Below are 27,506 nucleotides of genomic sequence, written 5' to 3' on the forward strand. Positions count from 1 at the left end.
TTAATAAATGTCTTGGGATTCCAGACACTGTACCTAGAAAACTATAAATAAAAAGCATTGGCTCTTCTTGGGACAAACAGTAGTCAGGGAGAGGTAGGCTGTACAGCTACTGAATAAAAATATCTTGGGCCTGTCAAACCTGAGCCTTTAACTGGAAGGCATTTAGAGCTGTATATCATGTAGGTCTTAAGATCTGTTTTTAGCATGAGAACGAGAACATGAGTCTGTTGGATCTTCTTTCCTTAGGTCGGGCTTTGTTTTAGTGTTGCTATATGCACTGTCCCTTCTTTCTTGTTTGGGGGGCAGAGCAGAATTCTGGTGTTTTCTGCTGCTTTCATTTCCATCTACAGTTCTTCTCAGGATCTGAGATCTGTAGTTGGTCTCAATGGTTAGTCATTTATAGTGGTCAAGGTGCAGGTCCCGGCATCTCCAGGGTCGGCTACATCAGGCAGCAGCCTTCTTGTCCTGGCTGGGTTCTGGAGAGAAGATAGTGAGGCCAAAGATGCCCAGTCAGGGACATTAGTGCTCTCAGACCCAATGAAAATTGAAATTGAATATTCAGCAGCATTTGTCCATTTGTGATTTTGAAGTCAGATTTTCAAGCATCCGGCAAGCTCTGGAGTGGTGTCCAGAGATCACAGAGGGGAAAAAGATACTAAAATCATTTTCTGATCTTAAAAAATCAGCTGATTTATAATGATTAGCAAAGCATCAACGGTAGAAGGTGCTGTTTAATATGTAGTCAATACCAAGTTATTTGATCTCAAAGCCAGATTGTTCTTTTCTTCAAAATTCGGGTAGAAAATCTCAGTGTAACTGATGCGGTATTTCCTGTTCCCAGTGCGAGTCAGATGTACTGCGAGAATATGCTGTTTTAGTACTTGATATATCTTGATAAAATTTGTCAAAAACAAGTATTGGTTTGGAGAGGTTTTGTTTGGATATTCTAGACTTCTTGTAAGAGTTTAAATTCAGTGTTATTTAAGCACTTAATGATCTTGTGAGCCTTTACAAACTCTTCCTTCAGGTTTTCTTGTAATGCTCAGAGATAGCTTGGCTTTGGCATGAAGAGATACTGATAACTTTGGTACCAAATAGCTGTAACCTACCGATTAGATTGCAAAATCACTATCTTCAAGTTACAGTGTTTTTCTAACCACATCTCATTTCACGTCCTACCAGTGAAGGAATTCACTTTGGATGGATTTAGCTGTAGTAATCAGGCTCCTGTGCAGGTGATTTTTCACTGCAGTCATGGAACTAAAATCTGCTGGAGAAGATAAGATTGTGCAGCTGCAGCGAGAACTGCCTTGGATATCCTCTAGTTCAGCCTCCTGCGCTCATGAGTCAGCACCACACTTACCTCGTGGCTAAGCACGTGCTTAGCATTATGCACAAGCTGATGTGAACACCTATAAGCTACTCATACTTAAAATGAAGCTATTTTTTTTCCCCTGAAGGAGGCCTAAAAACTGTCCAGTATAGACACATGGTTTTCAGGGGAGGGAAGAATGAGGAAATAGCAGGTGATGTTCTCTAATAGCATCTGACTAGTCAAGGAAGCTATTATCATATTAATTAGCTTTGAGATAATGAGGTAATTAGAATTAGTAAGATGCATTGTCAGTAGAAAGACATTACTGACTGTATTGCTATTCAGAGGCTTGCACAATTTAGAAAAAAGAGCAAGTCAGTGAGGAAGAACAGCTAAGAACAGATTCACTTCCCACCCTATATGCTGGGCATCTCATGTAAGCTTTTTGTCTTGAAGACCTGTTTCAGAATGGGCAAATCCCCTAGAAATGCATGTGTCTCTTCCCAGACTATAGCAATAGTTCAGAAAACTATCTGGGTTTACATTCTGTATTTTCAGATGTTTAAAACTAAGTGAGGTAGATCCTGTCTGTAGTGACTAAATAGGGAAGGGCTGGCACTTTTTTTAACCTCTCTGCCCTTAGATAACAAGTCATAACATAATAACAAGACCATGAAAACAAGAATCCTGTGGTCAGACAGGACTGAATTTCTGGATCAATATGGGAGCAGACAGTTGTGCCACTTGCAGTATGCAAAGTACAGGGTCAGCTGCAATACATTTCCTCTTTGATGAAAAAATATACATTTAATCCTTATCTTTATTTTCAGATGAATGTTTTGTTCTCAATAGCTTCTAGTTAGACATACAGGAAAAGGTTTAAATGGATAAAGAAACATAATGATATGTTTTCTTTAATTCCTTTTAGTGAGATAAGAAAAAGACACAGGGACCCAGGCATGAAAAGGTTGGCCCTGTAATGCCAAGAAAATAGAAAATGTTTTCCTTCAAAATCCACCTGCAAATATGGAAGGATTGTTGGTTTTAGTTGCTACTGTGAAATAGATTTTAGGTGCTTTTAGGTACGATATTGATATTTTTCCTGCATGTATTTTAATGCTGTAATAATCAGCTTCTCCAAAACAGTGCTTCAGTGAACCTGTGGTTCATACAGGAAAGGTTCCACACATTGGTACCTATGTTAGTTCCCATGGAGAATGCTTAAATAGATACTTAATGAAATAAAAGATGTTTTATTTCACAACTGAACTCTGCTCGAGATCAGTTGTAGCCCAAAGTCATTGCAATCAATTGCTTGTGCAGTGACTTCCATGAAACAAGTCAGTGTCTGTGATGTGCATGAAGAGCAGTGATGGCATTGAAACAAAAAATGCCATGAAGGATTTGAAGACTAAATGACCGTCTCACAGCTGTAGTCTTGACTCACTTCAGTGTTGGATTTGAGGCACCATGAGTGAGCAAAGGGAAGTGATTTCTACCTGATTTCTTCTTCCTTGATTTTGGAGAACTTTGCTGCCACTGTGTCACTTCAGCATCCTTCAGAAGCACCAAGTTCATTTCAAAGGCAGATGATTCTATTCTTACCTTGAAATTATTTGTATGATATCTTTATGGAAGTTTCAGTCCTAGCACAGCCACCACAGGCATGGCAAATTCATATATGCTTGACTCAATGTATTTTACAATAAACTTCCTCATTTCTGTCTCTGTGCATTATAAAATACAAATCTCACATGAGCAGTTATATTTGACTCACAAATCCCCTTAATGTTTGATTTTTAGAGTTAATACATTTTTTAAAGCCACTGGTGTCCAATTATTTGTAATAGCACCATCTAAGGTTTTGCAATAGACTGCAATACTCTGAATGTTTGACCTGTGTGAATTCTACCAACACACTCCATTTGAAATAAAAAGTGTGCATCGTAGTAGGAACTAGTACATTGTTTGGGACTAGGTGAGTCACATAAATAAAATCTAAAATAGGCTTGTCTTTGCTAATACTTAAACACATTAAATTGTAATGTAACAATACATTTCATGAGTTGGTGATGCTTCAGTGGTTTAAACCATAGGTTTGAAAAGATGGAGCTCTTAAGCAAAATGATTTCACAGTGTTCTTCAAAGCTGCCAATGTGGATAAATGACAGATAAATTCCACAGATGAACAGAAAAGCTGCATGTAGCCTAGTAGCTGTTACAATGCTGGTGTTAAGTTTAGACACAAAAGAATTCATACTTATCCCTGCTCCTTAGCTTTCATCATTTTTTTTTCAGGCCATCAAATCTTCTCCTGGACCAAAGTAACGTTGATATTTCAGCCTTCCGCACAACAGGTGATTGGCTCAATGGTTTCCGGACAGGACAGTGCAAAGACATTTTCACAGGCGTGGAATACAGTTCCTGTGATACAATAGCCAAGATTTCCACAGAGTAAGTTTGAACTGACCACGACTCTTCATCACTGGTTATGGCTGGGGTTACAGGTTTAAACATAAGCGTAAGAGTAGCGTTTCTTATACTAAGTTTCTAGTGTGTAACCAAAATGTTACGTTTGAAGTCACAAATTTCTGTAAATGTTGTACATGGAGGAAACTGTTAGATGCTCTGTTTATAGCATGAAGGCTATAGTCTAATAGATTTTTCTTGCTTATGCCAAGGAAATTTCAATTTCTTCTGAAGAAATAGCACTGTGCATAATGTGGTACACCAGTGTTTTGTTCCTTCGCTCATAGTTCAGGAGATTTCTGAGCTGATGGTTTATAACACACTTTTTACATGGCACCTAGCACGAATGGCAATCTCTTCCCTAATTGCCCATCCCATATTCAATCAAACCAAGGTGACCCAGGGTAAGCACTATGTAGCTACTTTCTTACTTCACACTAATAATTATTCAGAGACTGAACTCCCTCTTTCCTCCTGTTCCAATATTTAAACATAATAAATTTGGAAGTTTAAAACTTGGCCGTTTATTCTGTTCAGATATGGTGTGTCTTTGTTCTTGTGATAAGGAACAACATGGTAATGTTCTCTTTGTATCTGAAAAAGGGGCCTCAGGTACAGCTATGAAATCTTGACTCCTTATTGAGATAGATGGGTACAAGGCAAGTGAGGAACAACAGCTGCAGTATCAAAAATTAAACAAATTAATGCTGTTAATTAGTGTATTATTGCAACTATAGAAAGGCTGATAATGGCATATTATAACAATTACCCTATGGAGACAGTGCAGAAATCCTCTAGGAATGTCCAATTTCCTGAGTGCTACTGGTTAATTAGCTCTTAGCAAAGCATTAACCCACTTCCCTGTTGTACAGGGAGCAAAGAGAATGGAGTGACTGGTGAAACAGAAGGTGAAAAACACACTAGACTCTGGAAGTTTGGCCACAGCCGTTAATCTCAATGTTAATGCTAGTTACAAAAAACTGTTCAGAGGGCTAAGTACGTAAGAGCAAGATGTCAGCACTGGCCAAGAAAAACGGTCAGACTGGGAGAGGAATGGAGATGGTGGAGATGCTCAAGATCACAACTGGTCCAGGAGGGAACTCCTTGCTCCTGAGTTCCAAATCCCAGTATGTATATCACTTGAAAATACTGTTTCATTGTATTTTCTTTCAGGTAAGCAAGCAGAGCAAGGCTAAATGAATTTTACTCTTCTCTTTCTCTGCTTTGCGGTCTCTGGTTTCCATACAACGGCCTTTAGTACTTTTCCTACCAGGGTCTGTGTCGCAGCAATATTACCATACCTGGAGGTTTCTGCAACGTAGCAATGTAGGAAGGGCAAGCTGATTGCTGTCTGCTCACATCAGCTGTAGGAGACACAGAGACAGCAGGCTTTCTCATGCAATACTTGTTCTCTTTCTTGCAGTGACATGAAGAAAGTTGGTGTTACAGTTGTGGGGCCTCAAAAGAAGATAATTAGCAGTATCAAAGCTCTGGAAACTCATACAAAGAACAACCCTGTTCCTGTGTAAGGTACCAAATGATGTTGCTCAGGATGAAAAAAGGAGAGAAGACGGTTCAAAGGGCAAAAGTGATGGCTGATAAACGGCACAATTTGAAGGAGTTCTTTGCAACAGCTTGGGAAACAATGGTTGAAATTTCAAACCCACTAAGACACTCAGATGTTGAGTATAAATGCCTTAAAAATAGGAGCAAACTTTTTTCTATCTATTAAACCTAAAGGGTGGGTGCTCTTGACTGATGCAAATAATAAATTTCAAAAAAAAAAAAAAAAAAAAAAAAAAAAGTATGTAAAACTTCCTTCCAAGTAAAAAACAGTGATACTAAAACCTAGAGCCATTTGATTATTAAGTGACTGAATAACACACAAAAAAACATGGACGTAAAAGCTGTGTATTTGATCTATACAGCAAACAAGAAGAAAGAAAGAAAGACTTGCAGTATTTTTATACACAGAAGAGATCCGTAACAGGTATTTTATTTCTTTAAAAGCAAGGAAAATAGAGGACTATACCTCAAAGCATATCTGGCCATATTTACTATAATGTCATTGTAACATGCTATTGCAACTTCAGAAAGGAATACAGAAGTAAAGTTTGTAGTGACTGAGTTAATTGACAAAAGATTTTTGCCATGATATTAGCTTCCCTGTGTTGATTTAAATAGAAAAAAAAAAGTCTTAATTTTGAAAAGACATATTTATTTCCTTTGGTTTTTTTCCATTATTGTTTATATTTATGCTTAAATACCTTAACCTGGCTGTATTACTGCCAAGTGCCACATGTTATCCAAACTTCATTGATATAACCTGAGCAATTGTAAGAAGGTTAATTTCTACATAATTTTATGCTAGTAACATCGTATATGAAATACAGAAGGAAAGAGAGATGGTCTTTTTTTCCAGCTATATCATTAAAGAAATCACCTAGAATTGCTGACATTCCTTCCATTTATAGTGAATGGTATTTTAACACAGGTTCATATACTGGCAGAATTGTATGCGTATTGATCTCTAAATCAGCATCTGTCCTGGTAAAGCACATGCGTTTCCTTTGCTCCCTCAAAGCCTGACTTCCTATTAGACACGAGTACCACTGTTCTCAGGTAGCGTTCAGGCAGCCAATTTGCCAAGAAACATAACCGGAGTCAGAATTGGATCCCGCATTAACGGAGGGTGCTTTCCCAGGTCACCGAGGAACGATCCATTTCTGGTTTCTGTTTCATAGATTCTGCTCCTTATGGTGTAATTCTTCATCTGGTAACTCAGAAGGAGGTGTGCTACCGTGTAAGCAGCCACTGATAATTATGCTGAAATTGTGACTTGCAGCCAGATTTCAAAGGATAATTTAAACTCATAAAATGGGACTTTGGTGTCTAATTTTACCTAAGCCTGATCCTCAAGGCTTTTGTTCAGCTGCTGCAGTCCTGCAGGGGCCTTACTTTTTGACTCTCAGGTTCCTTAGGCACCTGTGTTTACTTCTCTGCACACGCCTGGAGCCACCCCAGTCTTGGCAGCGCTAAAACATTACCTGTCTCATGGCTATTTGAGAGTCTCAAAACTCAGCACTTGCAAGGATTCAGTCTGCTAAGTGTTCTCATGTAACCAAAAAAAAAAAAAAAAAAAAAAAATCAGACTCCACCAAAAAGGTGGTTGCAGATGGCTTTTCCTTCTAAAACATGAGGCAAGGGGTAAGGGATGCTGCAGTGTTTTGAAGGAGCAGAATAAACTCTACTTAGTTGCTTGAACAAAAGCAGAAGGGAGCCTGTCTTTAGGAGAGCGTTCCCAGTACCTGGTAGAAAAAGGAACTTGAAGGACAGGATTCCCTGTGTTTTTTCACCAAAGCAAGCTGTAAGTTTTTGCTCCTGAGCATATTGGTCTTGATTCTGAGCATACATGGCTCTTTTTGCTCTGGAAACAGTTCGTTTACCTCACAGTATGAGGCACTTTTTGTGCTCCATGCAGACACCAGAAGCTTCTTAACACTCTAGGCTCGATACAAGGCATGCAGAAGTGTGGCTCTGGCCGGTACTGTAAAACACTCTGGATTTCCAAAATACCTTGTTTAAACTTAAACCTGGTTCCGGTGGATAACAGTGAGTCCCTGAAAGGACAGGCAGATGGTCCAGGATGATATGCAAGGCAGTTTACTACGTGGCATGCCGCGTTTTGCCGTGTGGGGAAAAGCAGTTAACTGCTTTTGCTTTTTGTGTTGGCTTGGTTTGGTTTTTGAAGGTCCTAGCAGTGCAGGGCACATATGCAAGGGAGGAATCAATTCCTCAGATTTCCTGTAGCTGAATCAGCTTTTAAATTGTTCTTCACAGATCCAAGACTTACAAAATGTAAAGAGGGGACATTCATCACACGTGGCTAAATAGAGGCAGATGAGCTTAAAAGGATTCGATTTGAAATGCGCTCACAGGATAACATTTATTTATGTGAGCTGAAAGAAAAATGAATGGATTTTAAAGTAAGAAGAATGAATGCATTTTAAAGTAAATTGAAGTAAACTAAAACGAAAGAAAATGAAAATAAAGTGCTTAAGATATGAAGAACTTCTCATGATAGATAGCAATCTGTAGTGAAATACAGCATCCCAAACACAAAAGCTGTATTCAGCTGTATTTTTGGTTGCTTAGTTCATTCAAAGCCTTTCTTCTCTTCAATTTGAGATTAAGATCTAAATCGGGAATTGTTAGTGAATTTAAGGCACCGAAACCCATTTGGAGATGGTATGTGTGGGGATGGCTTTTTATTAGGTATTCTTCTTGATTTTTCTCTTCTGCTTCATTCTGCTGCTGGGGGGAGGAGGGGGAGAGATCTGTGAAATGCTTCTGGAAACAAGAATCCAGTTTTAGACTGAGACTGAAAACTTTGCACCAAATTCCCTGAGTTTTCTCTTACTGTCAGGCCGTGTTCCTTGCTCACTGTTTAAGCATGCTCAGCATAAATGATTAAATCTCACTGATGCTTGGGAAAAAAAAAAAGAACTTCAGTTTTGCTTTTCTTTGCTATTAGGAGTAGCACATTTTAAATACATTTAGCTTTTTCTCCCTGTCCAAGTTGATTTGTACTCTAAGTGGCCTGTGTTGCAAACATCCTACACTCCCTTTTCCCCATGTACATATGTAAACATAGCAGTGTACAATTCTTCATTGTGGAGTAGAGATATTAGAATTTGTGTGGCCATCTTCCTGTACAGGACTTGCATTGGTTATCAACATCAAGCAAAATGCAACTACTCACAAAATTGCGTACCATATTATTGGTTTTGTATCTTTAAATATAGTTTCCATTTTATTTATTTCTGTTAACATATCTAGTTTTGTGCTGTTACTTAGCATTCAGTAAGCAATGTATAGATGTGATTTGATTGGCAATATGTATTTACTTTTAACTTGTATTTTAAAGCATTACTTACTCATTTAGTTTATATATTGTGCAATTGTAGATGGCCTCTTACTAATGTAAAATGATTTGTAGTGGAAACATTTATATTTTTATAATAAACATAATGAAAGTATTTTTTACATACTGGAATATTGAGATGATTGCTTGGAGGGCAAAGTAAATTTATTTGATTAGAATATTGTGGTAGAATTGTAATTAATTATGGATAAATTTTGACTGTTAAAGCATGGGTTCAGAATGAAAGCTAGATATTACCTATATAATCTATTTAAAAAAAACAAGTAATTCAAGTTTGAAATAGACAGACCAGCATTTTGCTAAACTGATGTCAGTCAAAGACTTTACTTTCTCCATGGATGTGGGAAAACACCGTCTACAACAGCCTGCCTGTGGGATATTGAAAAAGCTGTCATTAGTTTTAGTTGTGTCAAGTATCTCCAAATTTTTGCTTTTTTTCTTCCCTTACCAGTGGACCTCTTTTCATCTTATTACAATGTTGAATCCACTAAAAGATGTACTTCTCAACAAAATAAAAAAGCCCACCGCTTACTGTAATTTAACCCCATGGTTATTTCTTGCCTCTGAGTATCTGTATTAGATAATGTTTTGCTCCTGTTTTATTCTGTCCCTCTCAAATTGTTTCTGTATGCTTCCCTGAAGCATGGCTTATTTGCAACACACAACCCAACTTTGCAGCTCGAGAATTACCTTCCTAGCAAAGTGTGAATGGTTTGAATGTTTGCCAATAGCGGTTGCAATTACTGGAGGAGTAAAGTAAAGGGGTCTTCCTGTACCATAAAAGATTTTGCATGCTTGTGGACCTTTCAGCACTTGCTGCTCTTGCCTATTCAGATCGGTGAATGATAAACTTGTCCTGGAGCCAGAAAGCAGATGAACGTTACAACCTTTATCACTTCAATAGCATTCTTTTGGCATTTCATCTTGATACCTGTAGTTGAAGGGGGAGTCACTGGAAAGAGCTACCCAGAATGTACAGACAAAAATTTGACTTCGCCTTAAATGACAACAGCTGGACCGAAACCCATTTTTACTTCGTTATAGCAGTATCCTTCGTACTGTGCTGCTGTGGCTATATATGGCATCATTTTAAATTCTAATGAAGGCTTTTCAGTGCTATACTTAAATGGCAGGGAAGCTACTCTGTCGGTCTAGTCTTTGCACTATGCAAACTATTTACCTTGTGAACAGGTTTCACTTCAACACTTGTGTTATATAGACTTGCGTCTAACCCTTTGGCATTACTGGTACATTGTATTTACGTTATATCCCTAAGGGCAGAGTGCATATTAATGCTTTTAGAACTGTTGTTTTTATTGCAAAATGGTATTGGTGTTCGTGGCCGCTTCTGGAATGGGGGGGGTTGAATAGGTTCAGCGGAGAGTAGCCGAGACAGCAAACATTTTCCAGCCCTCCACCACATCTCAGTTCAAAGCAGGAGGGATAAATTACTAACAAACAGTTCCTTATCTATCTGTGATACGTGTTTTTTTTTTTTTTTTTAGTTACATCTCGGTGACTTTTTTTCATTTTCCCTTCCTTCCTGAGGATGATGCCCAAACCTAGGTACCTAAACCAGTGAAAGCGTAAGCAGTGCCAAGCAGAAGCAAGCAACTATTTCTGCTGTCGCACGTACGACATACCTGCTAATGCCAGAGCGGGTCCAAACTGTTGGCTTCTGCTTCATTTCTGAGCCACTGTAATTCCTCTGATCCTTTCCGTACTACCCCTGCCTGAGCAGTGGCTGAGTCTCCATTTGAATCCTTGTGGTTAAGTATTTTTCTTTTCAGTTCTCAGTTCCGTTCTGTGCACATTTTTTTTAATGGAAGTTTAATTTGATTTTACTTTCTTAATTCCAAAGTATATCTCTCCTAAAGCACTCCCAGCCTTGTTTCATTCACACATTGTGTAGACAGGCACATGCTCATCATGTTGGTTTCTAATGCAAATAGGAAACGGTGTGAAATGCAGGCAGCCTACTTATGGCTTGCTCGCCATGCTTTTTGGAAGGCTGGAGAAGCTCTGGTAAATGATAAGTGCTCAGTACGCAAGATTTTTCAGCTCGCAGTGCATTCACATTACAGTGATTTCGTAGTAGCCCATATTTCCCCAGTTAGCTCGTAAGAATGTCATGTGGGACAGCACCAGAAGTCTTACTAAAGACAAGATAAATCACATCTACTAGTTCTTAGATTATTCTGTCACAGAAATAAATTAGCCTGGTTTGACATGATTTGTTTATTCTTGACAAACCTTAGTTGGTTTATTAAGACCTTGTAATCCTCCAGCTGCTTGGAAATGTATTATGTGATATTTATGTCTCTCTGGATATTGAGGTTAGCGTACCTGGTTTGTAATCGCCTGGCTCTGCTCTTCTCCCCTTTTTAAAAGTCAGTATGATCTTTGCTCTTCCCTCGTGCCCTGGAGCCTGCTCGAAGTCCACGACTTCTCAAAGAGCCTGGCCAGCGGCTGCCCTTTGACTGGTCCCTCTAGTTTTGTGCAGCAAATCCTACAGGCTCTGCAAACCGGCAGGCTCCGGTCGCTTGCTCTGACTCCGAAGATTCCTAACTGTAAAATCAAATTAAAATACATGCGGGCAAATATTCTTCCTGTGTGCCCGGGATTTCATCTTACGTCTTGAACTTTTGCAAACAAGCAACTATTAAGAATCACTGCTAAAGAAAGCACGAAGGACTGTCTCTCTGGTTAGCAGCTTACGGTCTGTGTTTTTAGTTAGACCGAGCAGCTCTTGTTCATCACTACCGTATGGCTTTTAGGGTGGCTGGTAAGGTCAAGCAGCCCGTGAAAGTAACTTAGGTTCCGCTGCTTGGGCTCGCTGTATATCTCTGAATTCAGCCTGCTGCTATCTCTACTCCTCCTCCATACATTTTCTCCTAATATTATTAGAAAGCTCCATTTTTAAATCCCTGTAGTAAAGTGAGCCACTTGTGTTTACCCAACATGGCTTTGTAATTACTACCGGCCTGGGTTTCCAAGTCTTTCAAAAGTGTCTGTGTGCAAGAGACTGTGAAATCACCAGAAGTTCAGTAAAGATGATTATTAATATTCTGAGATTTAGGGAAGCAGATGTTGAACCTATATCAGTGACTGGTTCATCACTAAGCCATGAAATGCAGCAGAAACTGCTTTTTCAGCCAGGGGCTGAATCTTGCCTCCTGGCACAAGGCATGCAAGGATGATAACCAAGCGCTGGGTCTCTCTGCATTCGTGTGAGAACTGAGGATACTCAGCCGAAATGAAACCAGAGAATCCTAAAATTAGGACAGGAGATAATTAAAGCTGTATTTTAAAATTGTGCTGCTAGTTGCTTTACTTGCTGTGCTTTCAATTGCTGATCTCTTGCCGCTCAGGTTAAGCTATGTGGCTTCCCACTGGACATTTAGTTTTGCCTATGATTTTTTTCCCTCGTAAATGAAATTCGGTGTAGCTGTTTCCTCCCACTTAGAGTTTAGAGCAGCAGCGCAAAAATTTAAGATACACAGCAGCATCCCTTTAGGAAGAGCCGATGATGCTTGAAACAAAACAAAAGCTAGTTAGAAATAAAGCACATCCCAAAAGCGAGGTTACTGAGAGGAACGGTTCCTCTTGAGCTGAGAACCTGGGTGGTGCATGAGCGTCCCTGGCTCTGGGGTGAGGTGGGGGCTATGGACATCTCCCCCAATTGTCCCTCAGGTCCCCGTGTGGCTTCGCTGCAGCCGTTGCTGGCAGGTTTGGACCCTGCTCGAATGTGCAGCCTCCTTCCAGGCTGGCTGTCAGCTGCCAGCATGGACAACTCGTTGCTTTTACCATTCCTCCCCTTTAAAGTTGCGTCACCTTTTATTTATTATTCTGTTATTATTTTTAAGCTCTTCTCTCGCTCTCATAAAGTTTTAGATTGGGGCTTTAGTGAAGGGCTAATCCACAACCCCCAGTTGGATATAGGATTTAAAAAAAAAAAAAAAAAGTCATGCCTCATTAACTGAGTTAATGCTTGCCTAATTGTAATAGCAAAGCAATAAAATTCAATCCCTACAACAATGTGATACTGTGACTTCCTTCCCCCCGACTGATGGAGCACTGGGCTACCTGCCAGGGGGCTCAAATGCAAACGAGAAACAGTACGAACAAATAAACTCTCTGCCTCTGTGGTTGAGGTAGGGAGGTTTTCTTGGTGACTTTGCTTTTTATTTTTTTTATCTTTCTCTGTCTTTACTTGATTCCTTTCCCTTTCTCTCTGTTGCTAGGTTTCAGTCTGTCATTGCGCTTGTGGGTTTCTGGGGTGTCCCACAAAGGAATTATTTTTCTGCCTTTTGTATCTCTTTCTCATATATTAGCTGTCCCCTTTCTGTGGATTGCATGATTTTTTTTTTTTTTTTTGGGGGGGGGGGTAAAGCAAGCCCATTAAATACACAAAAAATGTATATGTGTATAGGAACACCGTCCCATCACAGACTTTTAAAAGACTGTCACAAATCCAAAGAAATAGTTGGATTCCTTCAAACCATAAGAGGTCAAACCAGACCAAACCTCTCTCTCTGGCACTAGCCAACCCTTGTACCCTGGGACACAATTTAAAAACTTTTCCTGACACTTCTGCTGTGAAGATGCCCTCGAGTCAAGGGTGGAAGAGCTCAGAGACCTTCCCTGGTGCTAACCTGCTAACCCACACAGCTGGGATTTATTCTTTCTCACATCTCAGGTGGTTTCTGTGAAAAAAAAACAAAAACCTCCATGCATGGCACAAGTGCCAGAACCGGCACTAAAAAAAAAAAAAAAAAAAAAAAAAAAAAAAAAGAGGATATTTAATATTTAACTGGATCCTCCAGATAGTGTTTAGCCTGGTGCTGAATGATGACTGAGGTCTATACAATATAGACTGAATTCATTTAGCTCAGTTCTACCCTTGGGGCATAAAATATATTAACATTTTGGAGGCAAGTGATCCTTTAGCATATTTTGTTTGGCTACCATGATACCTAGCACTGTTTGTTTGTTTTTTAGGACTCTCAGTCTGAAGTGCCGTTTGGACAAAGCTGAGAAAAATGTCCAATTATATGTATAAAACCTGTGGTTTTACCTATGGTAAGTACAGTTCCAAAGGAATGTCCCCTTCCCCCTAAATCTACCTACTTCAATGACATTCCAGTTTTTTACTAATATTCATTAGATGCCTTTTTATGGGAACCTTTCTCCCAGTATTCCTACTCAGCCCAAATCTTTAAGTTTAGTATAGGCAATCACTAGCTGTTACACAGCCTCCTAATGAGACCATATAACGATTTTGGCTGTATTCTTTTGTTGCCAAGTGCCTATTAAGGGAGCATTAAAATTACAGTTGAAATAATACTTCACCGCTTTTGAAAGAAAGATCCTGTGGGTGCCAGTAGATAATGCTCCACCAGAAGAGAGATGTTGTTCAAAACAAAACAGGACAAAAAGCTTTGCATTTTGTGAGGAAACTCGTGAAACAAGCTGCTTGGAAAGCAGTCTCCAACTCTTTCTAAGCTTATTGAAGCAATCAGAAACCTACATCAGATGCTTTCTTAGTCTGCGTCCTTCATATTAGTTCAGTATACTGACTAAATAGGCACCCGTCCAAACGAAGCAGTGGTCAAAAATGTCTTAGCAGCTTGCCCAAAAGGAAACTTTCAAAACAGATTACATGTCTGCTATTATTTTATCAACACATTTGATTTTTTTTCCTAATTAAGTGTTCTTGTCACACTGTAAAACACATCAAGTTTGCTATTATGGGGCTGTCCATGTGTAAATGGACTGTTAGTGTAATATTAAAACTGTAATTCTTCAAATATTTAGCTAATAAAAAAGTGGCATGGTCTTGGATAAACAGATATATGAAATATAGTAGTGTTTTAGGCTAGATGTTAGCCCTATGTCTTGAAGGCTTTGAGGAGAAATTGCCACCAGTATGCATACAAGAACTACATCTTCCAGTGCAAAAAGTCCTAGAAAACTCAGGGAAGCTGTCAGAGGTTTCACCTACAGTTTGTGAATAACGGACTAATTTTCCAACAGGAGGGTGAGAAAAAAAAAAAAGATCTAGTTGAGTACCTGAAATACCAAGCTTAGTAAAATCAAAGGCAGGAGTAGAGCACTCAGGGGAAGCATTCCTGTTTCCTTCATTTAGCCTTAGCCGAGTGCAGACATGGGGCTACAGTTACCGCTCGCTCCAGAGATGTTGGGCAGGGGCTTGCCTGTGGAAGGGGAATGGCATGTTATAAATCTCTTTGTAGGGTATAAGATTCTTGGAAGAAAAATACGCTGATGCTGGTGTCATTTAAGGGTGGCTGCATTTCCAGCTTTGCAATAATTGCCTAATATTTTGCACTGGTGAGAAAGTAGGACGGGATGTCTTAAAAGCGGGTTCTGCATATTGTAAAATTCTAGCTGTGACTTGGAGAAACACCCATGGGACTTATTGCTACTCTTATAAGCTTGGTGTAATGTGCACATGTTTTTCTCTTTAGACCATGTGCACCTTATCTAACTTTCAGGGGGGAAGAGTAGTCTCTTTTAATTTCGGGGTGTTTTTTTTTTATTTTGGCGTCTGTATTTTGCTCAGACATGCCCGCTTGTTTCACCAGTTCAGCTCAGCAGAGGGTGTGGGCTCCCGTCAGCTGCTTGTGACCGAACCCAACCTCAGCGTCACGCAGGCGGTGCCGCGGGCTCTTGGGGTCTGTCTGGAGACCATCGTTTCCCTGGCGGAGATGGGGTTTCCGGGACAGCTTCCTGGCTTTGGAAAGGCTTCGCTCCATCCCAGGGAGGAGGGACCGGGGCCCAGAGGCGCAGCTGTGTGGGGTGGAGGTAGGGGAAAGGATTTCAGTCCGACTGTAAGATCGGAAGAGCAGTGTTGGGATTTCCTGTGGGTTACCCACACCTGGCTCAGCAAATGCGCAGTCCTCGCCGGGGTGCTGTCGCTTTTGGCAGTGCAAAATGGTAAATAAGAGTGGAATACTTTATTAATGAAAATGCTCCTGAACTGAATCCCAGTGAATTTCGTTCTCCTGGTATATCCATTTTTGCGCACCAGCAACTGGGGAGAGCCAAGGCAGCAGCACAGATTTGCTTCTTGAGGTGGCGGTGGTGACGGTGCTGCATTTTGGATCATCTCAGAAGGAAACCTTCTTCCTCCTGGTCAAACTTCTTAACATATCTTAAGTCACCTTTGCATTGAAGGTGGTTATGTTCCCATTAAATCACAGGAAATAGTAAAATAAACACTGCCATAGAGTGATGAGTGTACCTGTAGAATGATTCTTTTTTTTTCCTCTCTCTCTCTCGGGTACTAAATATTCTTCAAAATGAGCAGTAAAAGCAGTTGTGAAATCTCTGTCACTGAACTCTTTTTAGGAACAGGTAGAGGGAGATCTTGCGGAAATCATTCAGCGTAGCTGAGGCAGGGAGGTGGCCCAGGCAGACCACCTCTCGGGGTCTTTCGAGCGTTCGGCTGCAGGACTCAGCCATGGTTGGTTTCAGCTGTGGGCTGGAGGATCATCGTCCGCATCTCCTGTGACTTGAGTTGCTAGAAGAACCTCAGATGTTGGGCATTAGTGTGGTGCCCAAAGCCAGGGCTCTGGACCTCCAGCGTGGCCCCCTGCCACCCCTCGGCTGTGCTGCCTGGTGTTGTTATTATTACCAAACCCTCACGGATTTATCTCCCCACACACAGTGGGGGGAAAAAGCCCCCCAAGTGCAAGTCACTCCCCTGCTGCCCGTCAGTCCGCGGCTTTTCTCCCACTTTCCCGCGACCCTCCACCCGCACATTTTTAGCAGCGAGAGAACAGCCCGTGCAATCTGCTCGGAGAGAGAACAGCTCATTCGAGCACAATTTCCTCTCCTCTGCTGTTGAGTATCACTTCCCTTGGGTAGGTGCAAGTTTTGGCAGGCTGTACAAAGACCGGCAGAGATCGAAGCAGAAGCTGTAATAGAGCTGTTACAACTTGACAGCCCTGTTTTGTAACACACAGGGGGATTTTATTACAAGTCAATTGCAGCTCCAAGAAATTTAAGAGTGTGGTGTCTGCTTGTATGATTTTTTTGTAATGTTTAATAAATGAAATTACAATAGATTTTAACACAGAGACTAGGGCTGCAGCAGGCCTGGATGACTTAATAAAAACTAAAATCAATCAAGCGACTTGATTTTTTTGGCAAGTTTTTGCTCTGTAAGTGGAAATGAATGTGTTTGCAGCTGTAATAATTTCACGTGTATTTCTTCAGGTACTGGCAAAAACACTGTATTTTTTTACAGTGTTTGGTGAGTGCATTGGTGTTTGCTGAATTTGTGTTTAAGCAACATCCTGTTAAAGCTTACTCATGGTAGCTTCCCTTGGAGCTGACTCGTTAGTGTGTGTACCAGCAGTGACTGAAAGCTTGAGGAGTGCTGCAGCTTCAGGAAAGACTTTTTACTTGTGCTGGAAACCTTCTTTCTTGGACAGTTTTTTTTTTTGGGGGGGGGGAAGGAGGGAGGAGAATTATGGCGGAAGACGACAGCAGTTAAAGCTTTGGCTCACTGTTGCCAGGTAATTGTAAAACCAGCTTATTTTATTATATGATTATGATTCACAATGGTGAGAGGAAAAGGGCCAATGTAAAAGTAAAAAAAAGAACAAGACAAAATAAAAAAAGGCAGTGATGGATTCTGTACACTCTTGAATAAAATGATCTCTGTGCTTCAGTCTTTGCGGGATGGCAGAGTAACAGAAGGTAATCGACGGGTTATATCTTCGGAAGAGCCGTCGGCTTGTGTCTGCTTTTAGGCCTTGGCTGGCTGGGGCGTCCTCTTTCCAAGTCCCCGTGATAAGCTCAGCGTAGGGCTGTAATGCTGGGATCTGTCCCCTGGGATCCGTCCCTCAGCACTTAGCGTAATCCCCCGGCCTGGCTTAATCCACACATGTTCACAGAACTAATCCCCTACCCGTTTCTGTGAACTGTGGATATTCACATGAAAAAACAGTTTGGTCAAAAAAAAAATAAATAAAAATAAATGGAGAAACAGAAAGTGTTTGAGTCAGTCTGGTTGTTCTGTCTTAAAAGAAATTTCTTCGATTAGAGCTGGGAAGTCAGAGTAGATTTTAACAATAATTTAGGCATATTAATGGTAACATAGGGAGTTCAAAATTCAGAATTTGCTTTTGTTTTCACAGCTAGAAGCCAGACCTCTGTGGCTGTGTCTTTACAAAGTATGAGACATCCTCTCTGGCAGAAAATCTCATGCATTCAGTGCCATCAATATACATCACTCACGCCACAGACAAGTATTAATATTCTTAAAGTGTCATTTTTAATGTCATTTGCACTAGCTCATACTAAAATAGCAGCTCAGAAGCTATGAAAATTAGAGGTGGCAGCATCTCTAAAGCTTGGAGGTCGCCATCCAGCAGTGGGATCACCACCAGCAGACACTGTTTGGGCTGGAATAAGGCCGGCTGGCCCCCAGCATCAGCTGAAATGCCATGGGAGAGCGAGGGTTTTGCAGGAAACCCAGCAGTGAAGAAACAGCCGGAGGGAGCAGGTTGCGGTGGCAGGGGTCAAAGAAACTGGAGGACAGAGCTGGTGAGCGCTGACAGCTCAGGTCCAACCTGGGCCCAGAGGAGGAGGTGCTCCACCAGAAAATGCAGGTAGCTTCCCTCCTGGCTCATGCCCAAGCTCACGAGCCCAGGAAACCAGAATAAATTCTGATCCTATGAAGAAGCCTTTGATCCAAGTTGGAAAGCAGATACAAATTATCTCCTTTTGCCTGCAGAGGGGTGATGCTAAACTCAGGCAATCTTGAGACATTAAAATATTTATTCTCCTTCTAGTCTATGTGATTTTTGTTTTTAATCATTTCTTCTTTATGCTGGGGTGGGAGGTAGGACAAAACAGCCACATCTGGCAGTGGAGTCAAGGGAATTTTCCATGTTATTGCTGCCTGTGGAGGACTTTTTGGACAATCCAGATTGATTCTCAAGGCATCAGGGGGTTTCTATCCCATGGAGCAGAAAACTCTGAGAAGACCATAAAAATTGGGATTTCCAGCACTGCAGAAGATTTCTGAAAAGCCCTACCAAGATCCCAGAAGCCCTACACAGAACTCCCAGATGCTCAAATGAGGAGATCACTGGCACCCCTGCTCCCCTGTGGACAAAGTGAGGGTTTCCGGGAGCTCAAACCCAAGCCAACCATGTAGCCTAGAGTTTACGCTGACTTCCCTTGCTCCCTCAAATTCCTGGCTTTTAGCTTTGAGGTAGACCTCATACTGCAGAAACTCTGAAGGGGGAACATCTGTAAACCTAGTGGCTGCTTACCAGGCTGCTCTGGGGACAGATTTATGTAGAATGTTTGAATTTCCACAGATCAGCATTTTTCAATGAGAAGGCATTTTATCAAGAGCATTGCAAGCAATCCTACTGAAAACCTTGCACCTGCAAGGTGGTAGGGCAGGAGAGTGCAGAGGGCAGAAGCTGTTTGGGATCTATCCAGTACCACATGCTATGTTTAATCTTCATTGGTACCACATAGCTCCTCTGTCCTGCCCTGGGTGTTGCGAAATGGAAGAAAATTAGTACATCTACACTGGCAAATCACTGAGTTGCACCATTTCAGTCCAGGTCAACTCCATACACTTGTTTTTGTTCATTCTCAGACTTGTTTTTGGAGGGAATCAGCTCATTCTTTTAGAACAGATTTGGGGTATGTTTTGGGAGATAGTAACCCTAGAGTCTTTTGCCATTTGGCAGGACAAGCAAGACCTCACCAAATTTGTCTGTTTGTGGCATCAGGCATCAAAGCAGCCTCTGCCTTCTCATGTACCTGCATGCCACATGTACCCTCCAATACACAACATTAAGATGGCTTTCCTGGGGGGCTTCAGCAGAGCCCTCCCCTTCCTTCAGTCACTCTGAACTAAAAAAGAGGAACCATGTGCATAAAAATGGTAATTTTGCGATAGGCCCACCAAATAGGTCCCATAGCGACACAGCGTGCAGTCAGCCTCACTGCAGCCCCCCTGCACTGGTCCTTGGCACGGGGCTCGCTGCAGGAGCCGGGTGTGTTCAGCAGTGTACATGCAGCCAGTGCAGGTCTGGCTTTGTATGGGAAGTCTTTATCAGAGCAGCTAACAAACACCCCTAAAATAATTAATGTTTGGTTACAGGTCATTGAGGGACACGGCACAAAGCTGATAATTTTGTTCTTTCGTGACTACTCCATATGACAAGTCTGAACTTGTTAAACTTCTTGGCTAGACAGAGGTATGTGAAGAGATCTGTGCAGTCTGTACAAACTTGGATGTCATGCCCTGACCCTTTTCTTTTTCTCCAGAGAAGTGATTTCATGAACTACAAGCAACGTAAAACCTATCCAGAAGGAAAATATTTCACATATAGTTTTGACTTCATTTACTGTCCTAAGTTTCCCTGACAAAGATGACGTGACTCTTTAGCCATGCAGCTGCTCTGGGGTGGAAAGCAGCCTCCAAAGCAGAGAGGCAAGAGCGCAGCAGAAGCACTGCCGTGTTGTGCTCAGCGTGCTCATATTTGCGGATGTGCCCCTGAGGATGTCATTAAATAGGTCTTTCAGGTCTCTGATTTCTTGAACTCAAATTCTACATGAGTTGCAGTTTCTCAGCTAAAATTCTGTTTTTTGTCCTGCAGGAGCTGGTGCATTACACTGCATTGCAGGACACTGTGTAGCAACAGGGTTGGGAAAAGCATGAGCTTCTATTTATTAACTGAGTGATACCACATGTGGATTCACTGGATGTTTACAACACTGCGTGGGTGGGTTGATCAAATGCACAAGGCCTTCCCTTCAGTTTAATTCCTGTTTACTGATGAGAATGGAAAACAAAAAACCCCAAATCAAATAAAAACTAACTGGGCTACAGCCAGTCAGGAATGAAAAGGAAAGATGACCAATTTGTATTGTATTTGTATCTTGTTTTTCAAAGCTTGAAGACCTCTGTACCTTCTCTTGATTATGAAAGCTTGGAGTGAATGTTGCTTTTCAATTTGGTACAGCTGGGCTCCATGTCCTCTCAAGATGCCTAATGCATTGCAGATTTACTCCAAGGTGGTTAAGGGATTTACCTCCATTCAGAAAATGCTTAGGAAATGATCATCCGATGTAAAAGGAGCGGCTACATGTCCTGACGTGTGACAGAGAAATATGTCACATGCCTATGAGCCTAAAACACAGACATCCAGATGGACGTTGTCATGTGCATACAGAGCTCAGCAATTCCTTGGCATGGGCCGTGTGGTCATGTGGGAGCAACCCTAGAGACCTGAGTTACCCCAAATTTGCCTTACTGTCACAGGAAGCTCGGTTTCTGTTGTTACAGGACATGACCTGTACAGTTTCAACTTTTTCCTTACAGCAGCTGCATATCTTGAGGGGAAGCTGTATGGTTTAGCTTTTAAATGGCATCAGTAGCCACTGCCTACACCTGCACCCATCTGCAGTGAATAATGAAGGGAACTCTCATTCAGATATGAAAGCATACATTTTCCCATGCTGTAAGTTGATTACCTTCCACAGTATTACACAAGGGACAGATGTGGATAAAAGCAAATCCAGTCCAACCTTTCACTTGGGGAAAAAAAAAAAACTTATGCTGGGATTGCTAGGTTAGTCTGTCTCTCAGTGCTGCAGAACCAATTAAAAACCATTGAAAAGCACTCAGGGGTTAATGGGCCTGGGTTTTTTGCAGCCTTTATCATGCATAGTCCCTAGCATCTGTTTAAAGTAAGACACAACCTAAGGCAGCTTCTTTGTATGGGTGTAAATGGAGTGTCCCTCACCTCCCCAGCTGTGCATACTTGAAGCAACTTGGAGGCAAAGGAGCTTGGTCAAGCCTGTTGCCTAGGTGCCCTGCGGTGTCCAGAGAGCTCTTCTAGGCAGGTATGATGTGAAATAACTGCTGGTGATGTCCTTGTTGGTGCTCTTAAGTGTGGGGTAAACTTAGCGCTGTCGTGTGGCAGGTAATATGGGTTAATCTGTAGACTATTATAGATCAAGATATGGCTAAAAAAGCCTGTGATTTGGGAGCAGTGTGGAGGTTCCTTGGTGGGGCTGCAGCTGAGCAGGAAACCCCTGGGAAATGGGGATGTGGTGGTTCTGGCTGGGAGCTGTGTATGCTCATCCTTATCTCAGGGTGTGTGTGGAGAAGACTCCCCTTCCCCCCCACCCTCGGTTTAGGGATCTGGAGAGGGGCTGTATAGGGATTTTTTTGCAACTTGGGATGAAACTGAAAGACTCAGACTGAAACCAGTAGCAGATGAAGCCCTCTGTCCCACCCTTGTGTGTCTCCTCCTGTCCTGAGTCCCTCCTTGTGCTGGTCTGCCTTGCTTGCTGTATATGTATTTATTTGAAATATATATGTCTATATTGTAGTTTATGTTTTAATAACAACCTCTATTGGAGAATAAAAAATTGGTGCCATCTTTGGTATGCACACTGAAAGGAAGTGTAGGCAGATGGACCTTAAAGCTTTGGATGACTGAGTCCCATGGTGTGGTCTAGTGCCCAGTCAGTGCTGCTGCTAGGAATGGGGACTTTGATATGAAACTTAAAAAACACTGAGAACTTTGCTCACACTGTGACTGATTTGCCTGGGCTGTGGGCTTTCCTGTCAGAGACTCCTTGTGCTCCCAGTGCCAGGCTGTGGGACTGCTGACAAAAGCATCCTGCATTTGTGGTGGTGACTCTGTGCTTGACTTAAAGTGGCGCAGGGAGCAGCCTCTTTCCTCCCTTCTTTTGCCAAAGGCAAGTTCTGCTCCCTTTGCAGCCCCTTAGTGGTTGCCCCTGGGCTGTGGATGGCCACAGGTAGCACCGGTGAGTGCAGAGCTACCAACTGTGCTGTGGTGGCACCACTGCTTGGGGCATGGTGTCTCCCACTGCTGGAGCCCCCCCTCTTGAGAAATCAGTTTCTCTGTTTCACTCTTTCTGTCTCTTATCTTAATGAGGGTCTTTTTCTTGCTATCTCCTGGCAGCCTTTCCTCCCTCAAAGAGATTTGAGGAAAAAACAAAACAAAAAAAAAAAACACCCAGAACTTCAAAATTTGCTGAGCCTCTGGGAGCCCTGGATGAGATGTGGATGGATGCTTGACTCTCCTGAGTGCTTGCTGTACCTGATGGTTTCTGCTCTTGTGAAATGCCTTGTAATCTGTCAGACTGATGAGTACAATGGCTATGTTGCTGTGCAGCATGAGTAATTTTTAAATAGTGGTGAAATTCCTTGTGTGTGAGAAAGAGAGAGACTATTTGCTCTGTGGTAAAAGAATTGCTTTCCTTCCTTCCCCTCTGGGCCTCCTCTTCCCAACTTTTCCAGGACAACATGCTGTGAAGATGTTTCCTAAATCAGAGACGCATATGGGGCAGGGAGGAGTTCATGCTTAGGAACAGGTGAGGGATTAGATGCATTAAAATACTGTTGTCAGCAAGGAGAGTGATGGTCACAGCCTCCTTACCAGCTGCTTAAAAGTTGCAAATTGCAAATTTGCAAGTTGCAAATCTTTTAATCAATTGGAAACTCTCTCTCTCTCCTTTTTTTAAAATGATATATTAATTGATATAATTTGATTACTTCTTCCCTTCCCCCTCTTGGCAGATCTATACTATAGTGGAAGATTGGTGATGCACATTGTTCCTTTGAAACAAGACTTTACCCACATCCCTTCTCTTTGTAAGGACTGTTTTATGCTTAATGCAGAATACCATGGGTATGATGGAGCTATGATGCCAGGTATAGCAGAAAGCGGGGGGGGGGGGGGGGGGGAAGAGAAAGGTCACAAACAGTGAATGGTACTGGAGGAAAAAGGGAAGTTTTTTGTGGTGCTGAAACACAGGAGGAGCTCCTTATTGAGGATGTGTGGGATAACCATGGGGCTGGACACCTGCACCAGGGCACCGACTTGACTTGCGCTGCAGGCTTGAAGCTCAGCCTTGCACCCTGGTGAAGCATCAGCAAGCAAGAGGGGATTCGAGTGGCTGCGGCGCAGCTTCGCACCTTGCCACTCCATCAGGGGACATCTCAGTGTTGGGCCACCAGGTGAAATGGTAAATATTGTGGTGCGCGTGGCCACGTTGTTCCCCCCAACTGTAAATAGGCTGTGAATAATTGGATAAACGCTGTAAAAGTGAAGAGGCTCTGCCCAACATAAGGCACAGATTACTCTCCTCTCATTTGCTCCAGCTCAAACACTTCCAACTCCTCTTTCCTTTCCATAATTGGACGTAATCAGTAAAACAGTTGGTGACGGAAAGACTGTCTGGTATCAGTTCCCAAGCCCTGGGACTGCAAAATCTAATTTTTGAGAGTTAATCCTCCCTATTAGCTGATTAGTTCAGTTAATTTGCTGTGTCCCATGGTGACTGTAATGTAAATAGGAAAGGGTACTCTGTTTCAGGTGTCTTCCTACAGCTCTGTGTGCGTTATGGATATATGATCTGTGTGTGTGTGTATATCTACAAGCTTGCTGGGTAGTTGAAGGTGTTGAGGTACTGCAGTTCCCCCTGGCTTTGGTGGAAGCTGTTGGCTCAGGATCTCTTTAAGGAGGGGAAAAAAAAATATCCAAGGATATCTAGTCTGGTCCAAAAAGAAGAACTTGTTCCAGGGAGTAATACAGAAAGAAGTACGCACGGCTTAAATTCCTCCTGGTTTCCCTTCCAGATAGGCTATATCTGCCTTGTTGGTTAATGGGCTGCTTTGGGCAGGAGCTGTCTCCTGAAGGTATGCAGACGTGCTCGTAACTGTTTAATAAAATATGGCCACTCCAAATCTAACACGCTGCCTCTCCCAAGTGAACCTCTTGCACAGATGTGTCCCAGCTTGCTCTCCCTGGATTGCAAAACACCGCCTGACTATGGTGGAGGCAAAGGTGGTTGTCACCCACTGCCACTGCTGATGCTTGGGTTCGGGTATTCGCTGTTGACTTAGGGTATTTGGGGTGTATGGAGGTAAAACACCCCTCTTGCTTGCCAGGGCCTCTGAGCTTAGACAGCAAAAGCCAAAGCCCCTCCGAAGTGGATGCTCCTGCCGCGGCTGCAGACACCCACCTCTGTCCTGGTAGGCACCAGCACCTTCCTTTGCAAGCAGAAAGATTAATAAAGAAGTCAAACAGGCTGAGGCAGCTTTTCCAGCGACAGCATTTGTCACTCTGACAGCCGCAGGGTGACCGCGGACCCCGGCGCGGGTGGCGCTCGCAGCTTTGTGGGCAACAGCAGCCCATAACAGCACGATGATTAAAGTGTCAAGTTACTGCTCTTTTGTATCACATGTAGACTGTAAAAGATTAACTCGGGGTGATTTATCTTCCATTGGATTTGCTTGACAGTGAATGAGGCTGTAACCAATCTGCCTAGAGCGAGGGAGCTAAGAATAAGCCCCGAAGGTTTGAAAGCAGAGGAGCGTGGTGAGGATGCTTTCCTGAGGCCGCTGCCTTGGCACTGTCCCTTGCTCCTGTGCCCTGGGAACGTGACTTCTGAAAATAGTAACTTCACGGTCATGGCTAACTATTGAACCTTCATGTTTTGAAGTTTCAAATAACCTTTTCTGTAAGGGTGACAGATCACGTTCCTCCAGACCAAGAAGCTCCTCTGCCAGACCAGACCGTAATACTTGAATTCTCCCATGTTTTTTGCAACTCTGGAGCTGCCTGCATTTTTCACTGATAAACTGCTGAATGAAAACTGCCTGGCAAGACTTTTTTTTCTTGTTTTTTGATCTAAAATTTACCTTTAATCATACAGAGTGTAGAGTGTCCTGAAGTATTCCTCCCTCCAGGCATTCAATAATTCTGATTCCTTGGAGCATCCTAGGCCATGATGGCAACCAGATTGAGCACTCCTGTTTGCCTACTGTGTGCACCACCCATGCATTTTCTGCTTCCAGTTGTTAAGTAGAATATATGAAAGCAGCAGCAGAGTAGGGAAAAGCCACTGATTGACAACTGATGTTAGCTGAAGGTCAGCGCTAATTACTCTGCCTCATTTGCATGAAGAGTTTTGAAAGATCTAAAGTGTCTGTGGCATTTTCTGCCAACAAATTACTTGGCTGACAGGAGGATGTCGCCACTCATCAGGGCCGATGGACTGCAAGCTGGTACTTGTGCAATTAAGGAAGATAGAAATATTGCCGCAGAGAGTTAACTTTCTGGAAGTAATTACTGTAGGTGTCAACACAGGCTGACGCAAAGGAAGGGGATGTATTTACTATATATGTGAATCAAGATTATGAATGATTAGACAGTAGCTTAATATAATCGCTTCTGTCTCTATCCCATCCTTCCTTCTTTTTCCTCTTTTTGCACATTTTACTGCTGATTATACTGTTTCCTGTTTAACTGAACTTCATGAGCTTGTAGAAGACTAGGATTTTTCTTTTCTGGTCTTGCCATATAGATGTTCCCCTCTGGTTCTTGTAAAGGTGTCACAAAGCAGAAGCTGAAACTACTGGAACAGGAGCATGGGGGAGGTCTGGAGCAGTTAAAGGAAAAACTGAATTTAGAAAGAAATCTGAAGACAGGAGGTCTATAATTAAAGAGATGAGTGAATTTGAATGTTCAGTTTCTGCATGTCAAATTTCCATTACTAGAATTTCCATAGGTGCCAAGTAACTGGGCTTTGGAAAATGAACCTTTCAGAAGTGTCTGCTGATTGCCAAAAGGTGGAGACCATCAAGGTGCTTTTTTTATGTGAAGCTTGATTTCTAATGAAAGCTTTTATTCTGCAACAATGGGATGCTTGGCTCCAGCAACTTAAATATTGCCAGAGATGTCCTGGAGAGTGCCAGGTCCGGACTATATTGCTGTCACCTGCATTGTATCTGTGACTGTGCAAACACTCCCTTGCCAATCCTTTGCCACTGAAGGGCTGTACTTTCCCTTAGTATGAACTGTGCAATTTCAATTATTTAAAACTGCTAACTGTTTTTTCTGAGCAGTTCAAAGCAGAAAATAGCAGAAGCTGCTTGAATTTGTCAGTTCAGCTGAACTGACATTTTTCAACTGTGTTCCAAGCTGTTCTTAATTACTGTTAAGCTGTATATTTAAATTAGGCTACTTTGAATCCACTAAACCTGCCTAGATATTTATTAATTTATAGCTGTTCAGGAAGAGTCATGAGGAAGAGTCAAGTGTCTAAGCTCTGTCGTTGCTGAATGGCAGCTGAGTTTGTCTCTTATGCTCCTTTGAAAGTCAACTTAGTGCTTGCCCTGTGCACATGAAGTATAAAATACACGTGTAACTAATTTGCAACTAATTTGTACTTAGAAACCACACACTGAGCAGAGCAGTAGAGGTGCCTCACATAAATCAGAACATGGGCATAAGCCCACTTTGCATAAGCATGGGGCAGAACAAGGGACACCCTTGGACCATGGGTGGTCGTGTGCTGCCCTATTCCCTTGCCAAAGAGGGGAGAAGTGCATATGTACTGCCTACACCTTCACAATGACTTTTTTCTTTGAGTCAGGTGTCTGGTTGTTAAAATACCATGCATCAGCATAATGTAAGCCAGGCTCAAGTTTTTGAGGTATTTTCCCAAGCTCTGCTATTAGCAAGGCTCAAATATCTTTTAAATGATCTATCTCTACCTGAATAAGCCCATGCTACTGAGACAGGCAAGATGAGAGACCCAGGCAGTTGTGTCCCTGTAGACAGTGCATCAAAAAGCTAGCCCAGTTATTTTCCAGCTGTATCAGATGGATAAAATATATTTCTTTTCCCTGCAAGCCTTGTTTTGTTTAGTTTCATGAAATTTATATTTAGCATT

General features: G+C 42.1%; 1 protein-coding gene across 3 annotated transcripts in view; it reads left to right on the forward strand.

Annotated features, from left to right (window-relative positions):
* EPHA3 (EPH receptor A3) overlaps positions 1 to 6,017 on the forward strand; it is a 225,822-nt gene extending 219,805 nt beyond the window's left edge. For all 3 annotated transcript variants that reach the window (XM_062596958.1, XM_062596976.1, XM_062596967.1), the window contains 2 exons: positions 3,614 to 3,769; positions 5,208 to 6,017. In XM_062596958.1, the coding sequence (XP_062452942.1) occupies positions 3,614 to 3,769; positions 5,208 to 5,313 (262 nt within the window). In that variant the 3' untranslated portion in view covers positions 5,314 to 6,017. The remainder of the gene's footprint in view (positions 1 to 3,613; positions 3,770 to 5,207) is intronic.
* Positions 6,018 to 27,506: the final 21,489 nt, after the last annotated feature.

This window comes from Rhea pennata, chromosome 1 (assembly GCF_028389875.1).
Source record: "Rhea pennata isolate bPtePen1 chromosome 1, bPtePen1.pri, whole genome shotgun sequence".
Classification (NCBI taxonomy): Eukaryota; Metazoa; Chordata; class Aves; order Rheiformes; family Rheidae; genus Rhea; species Rhea pennata.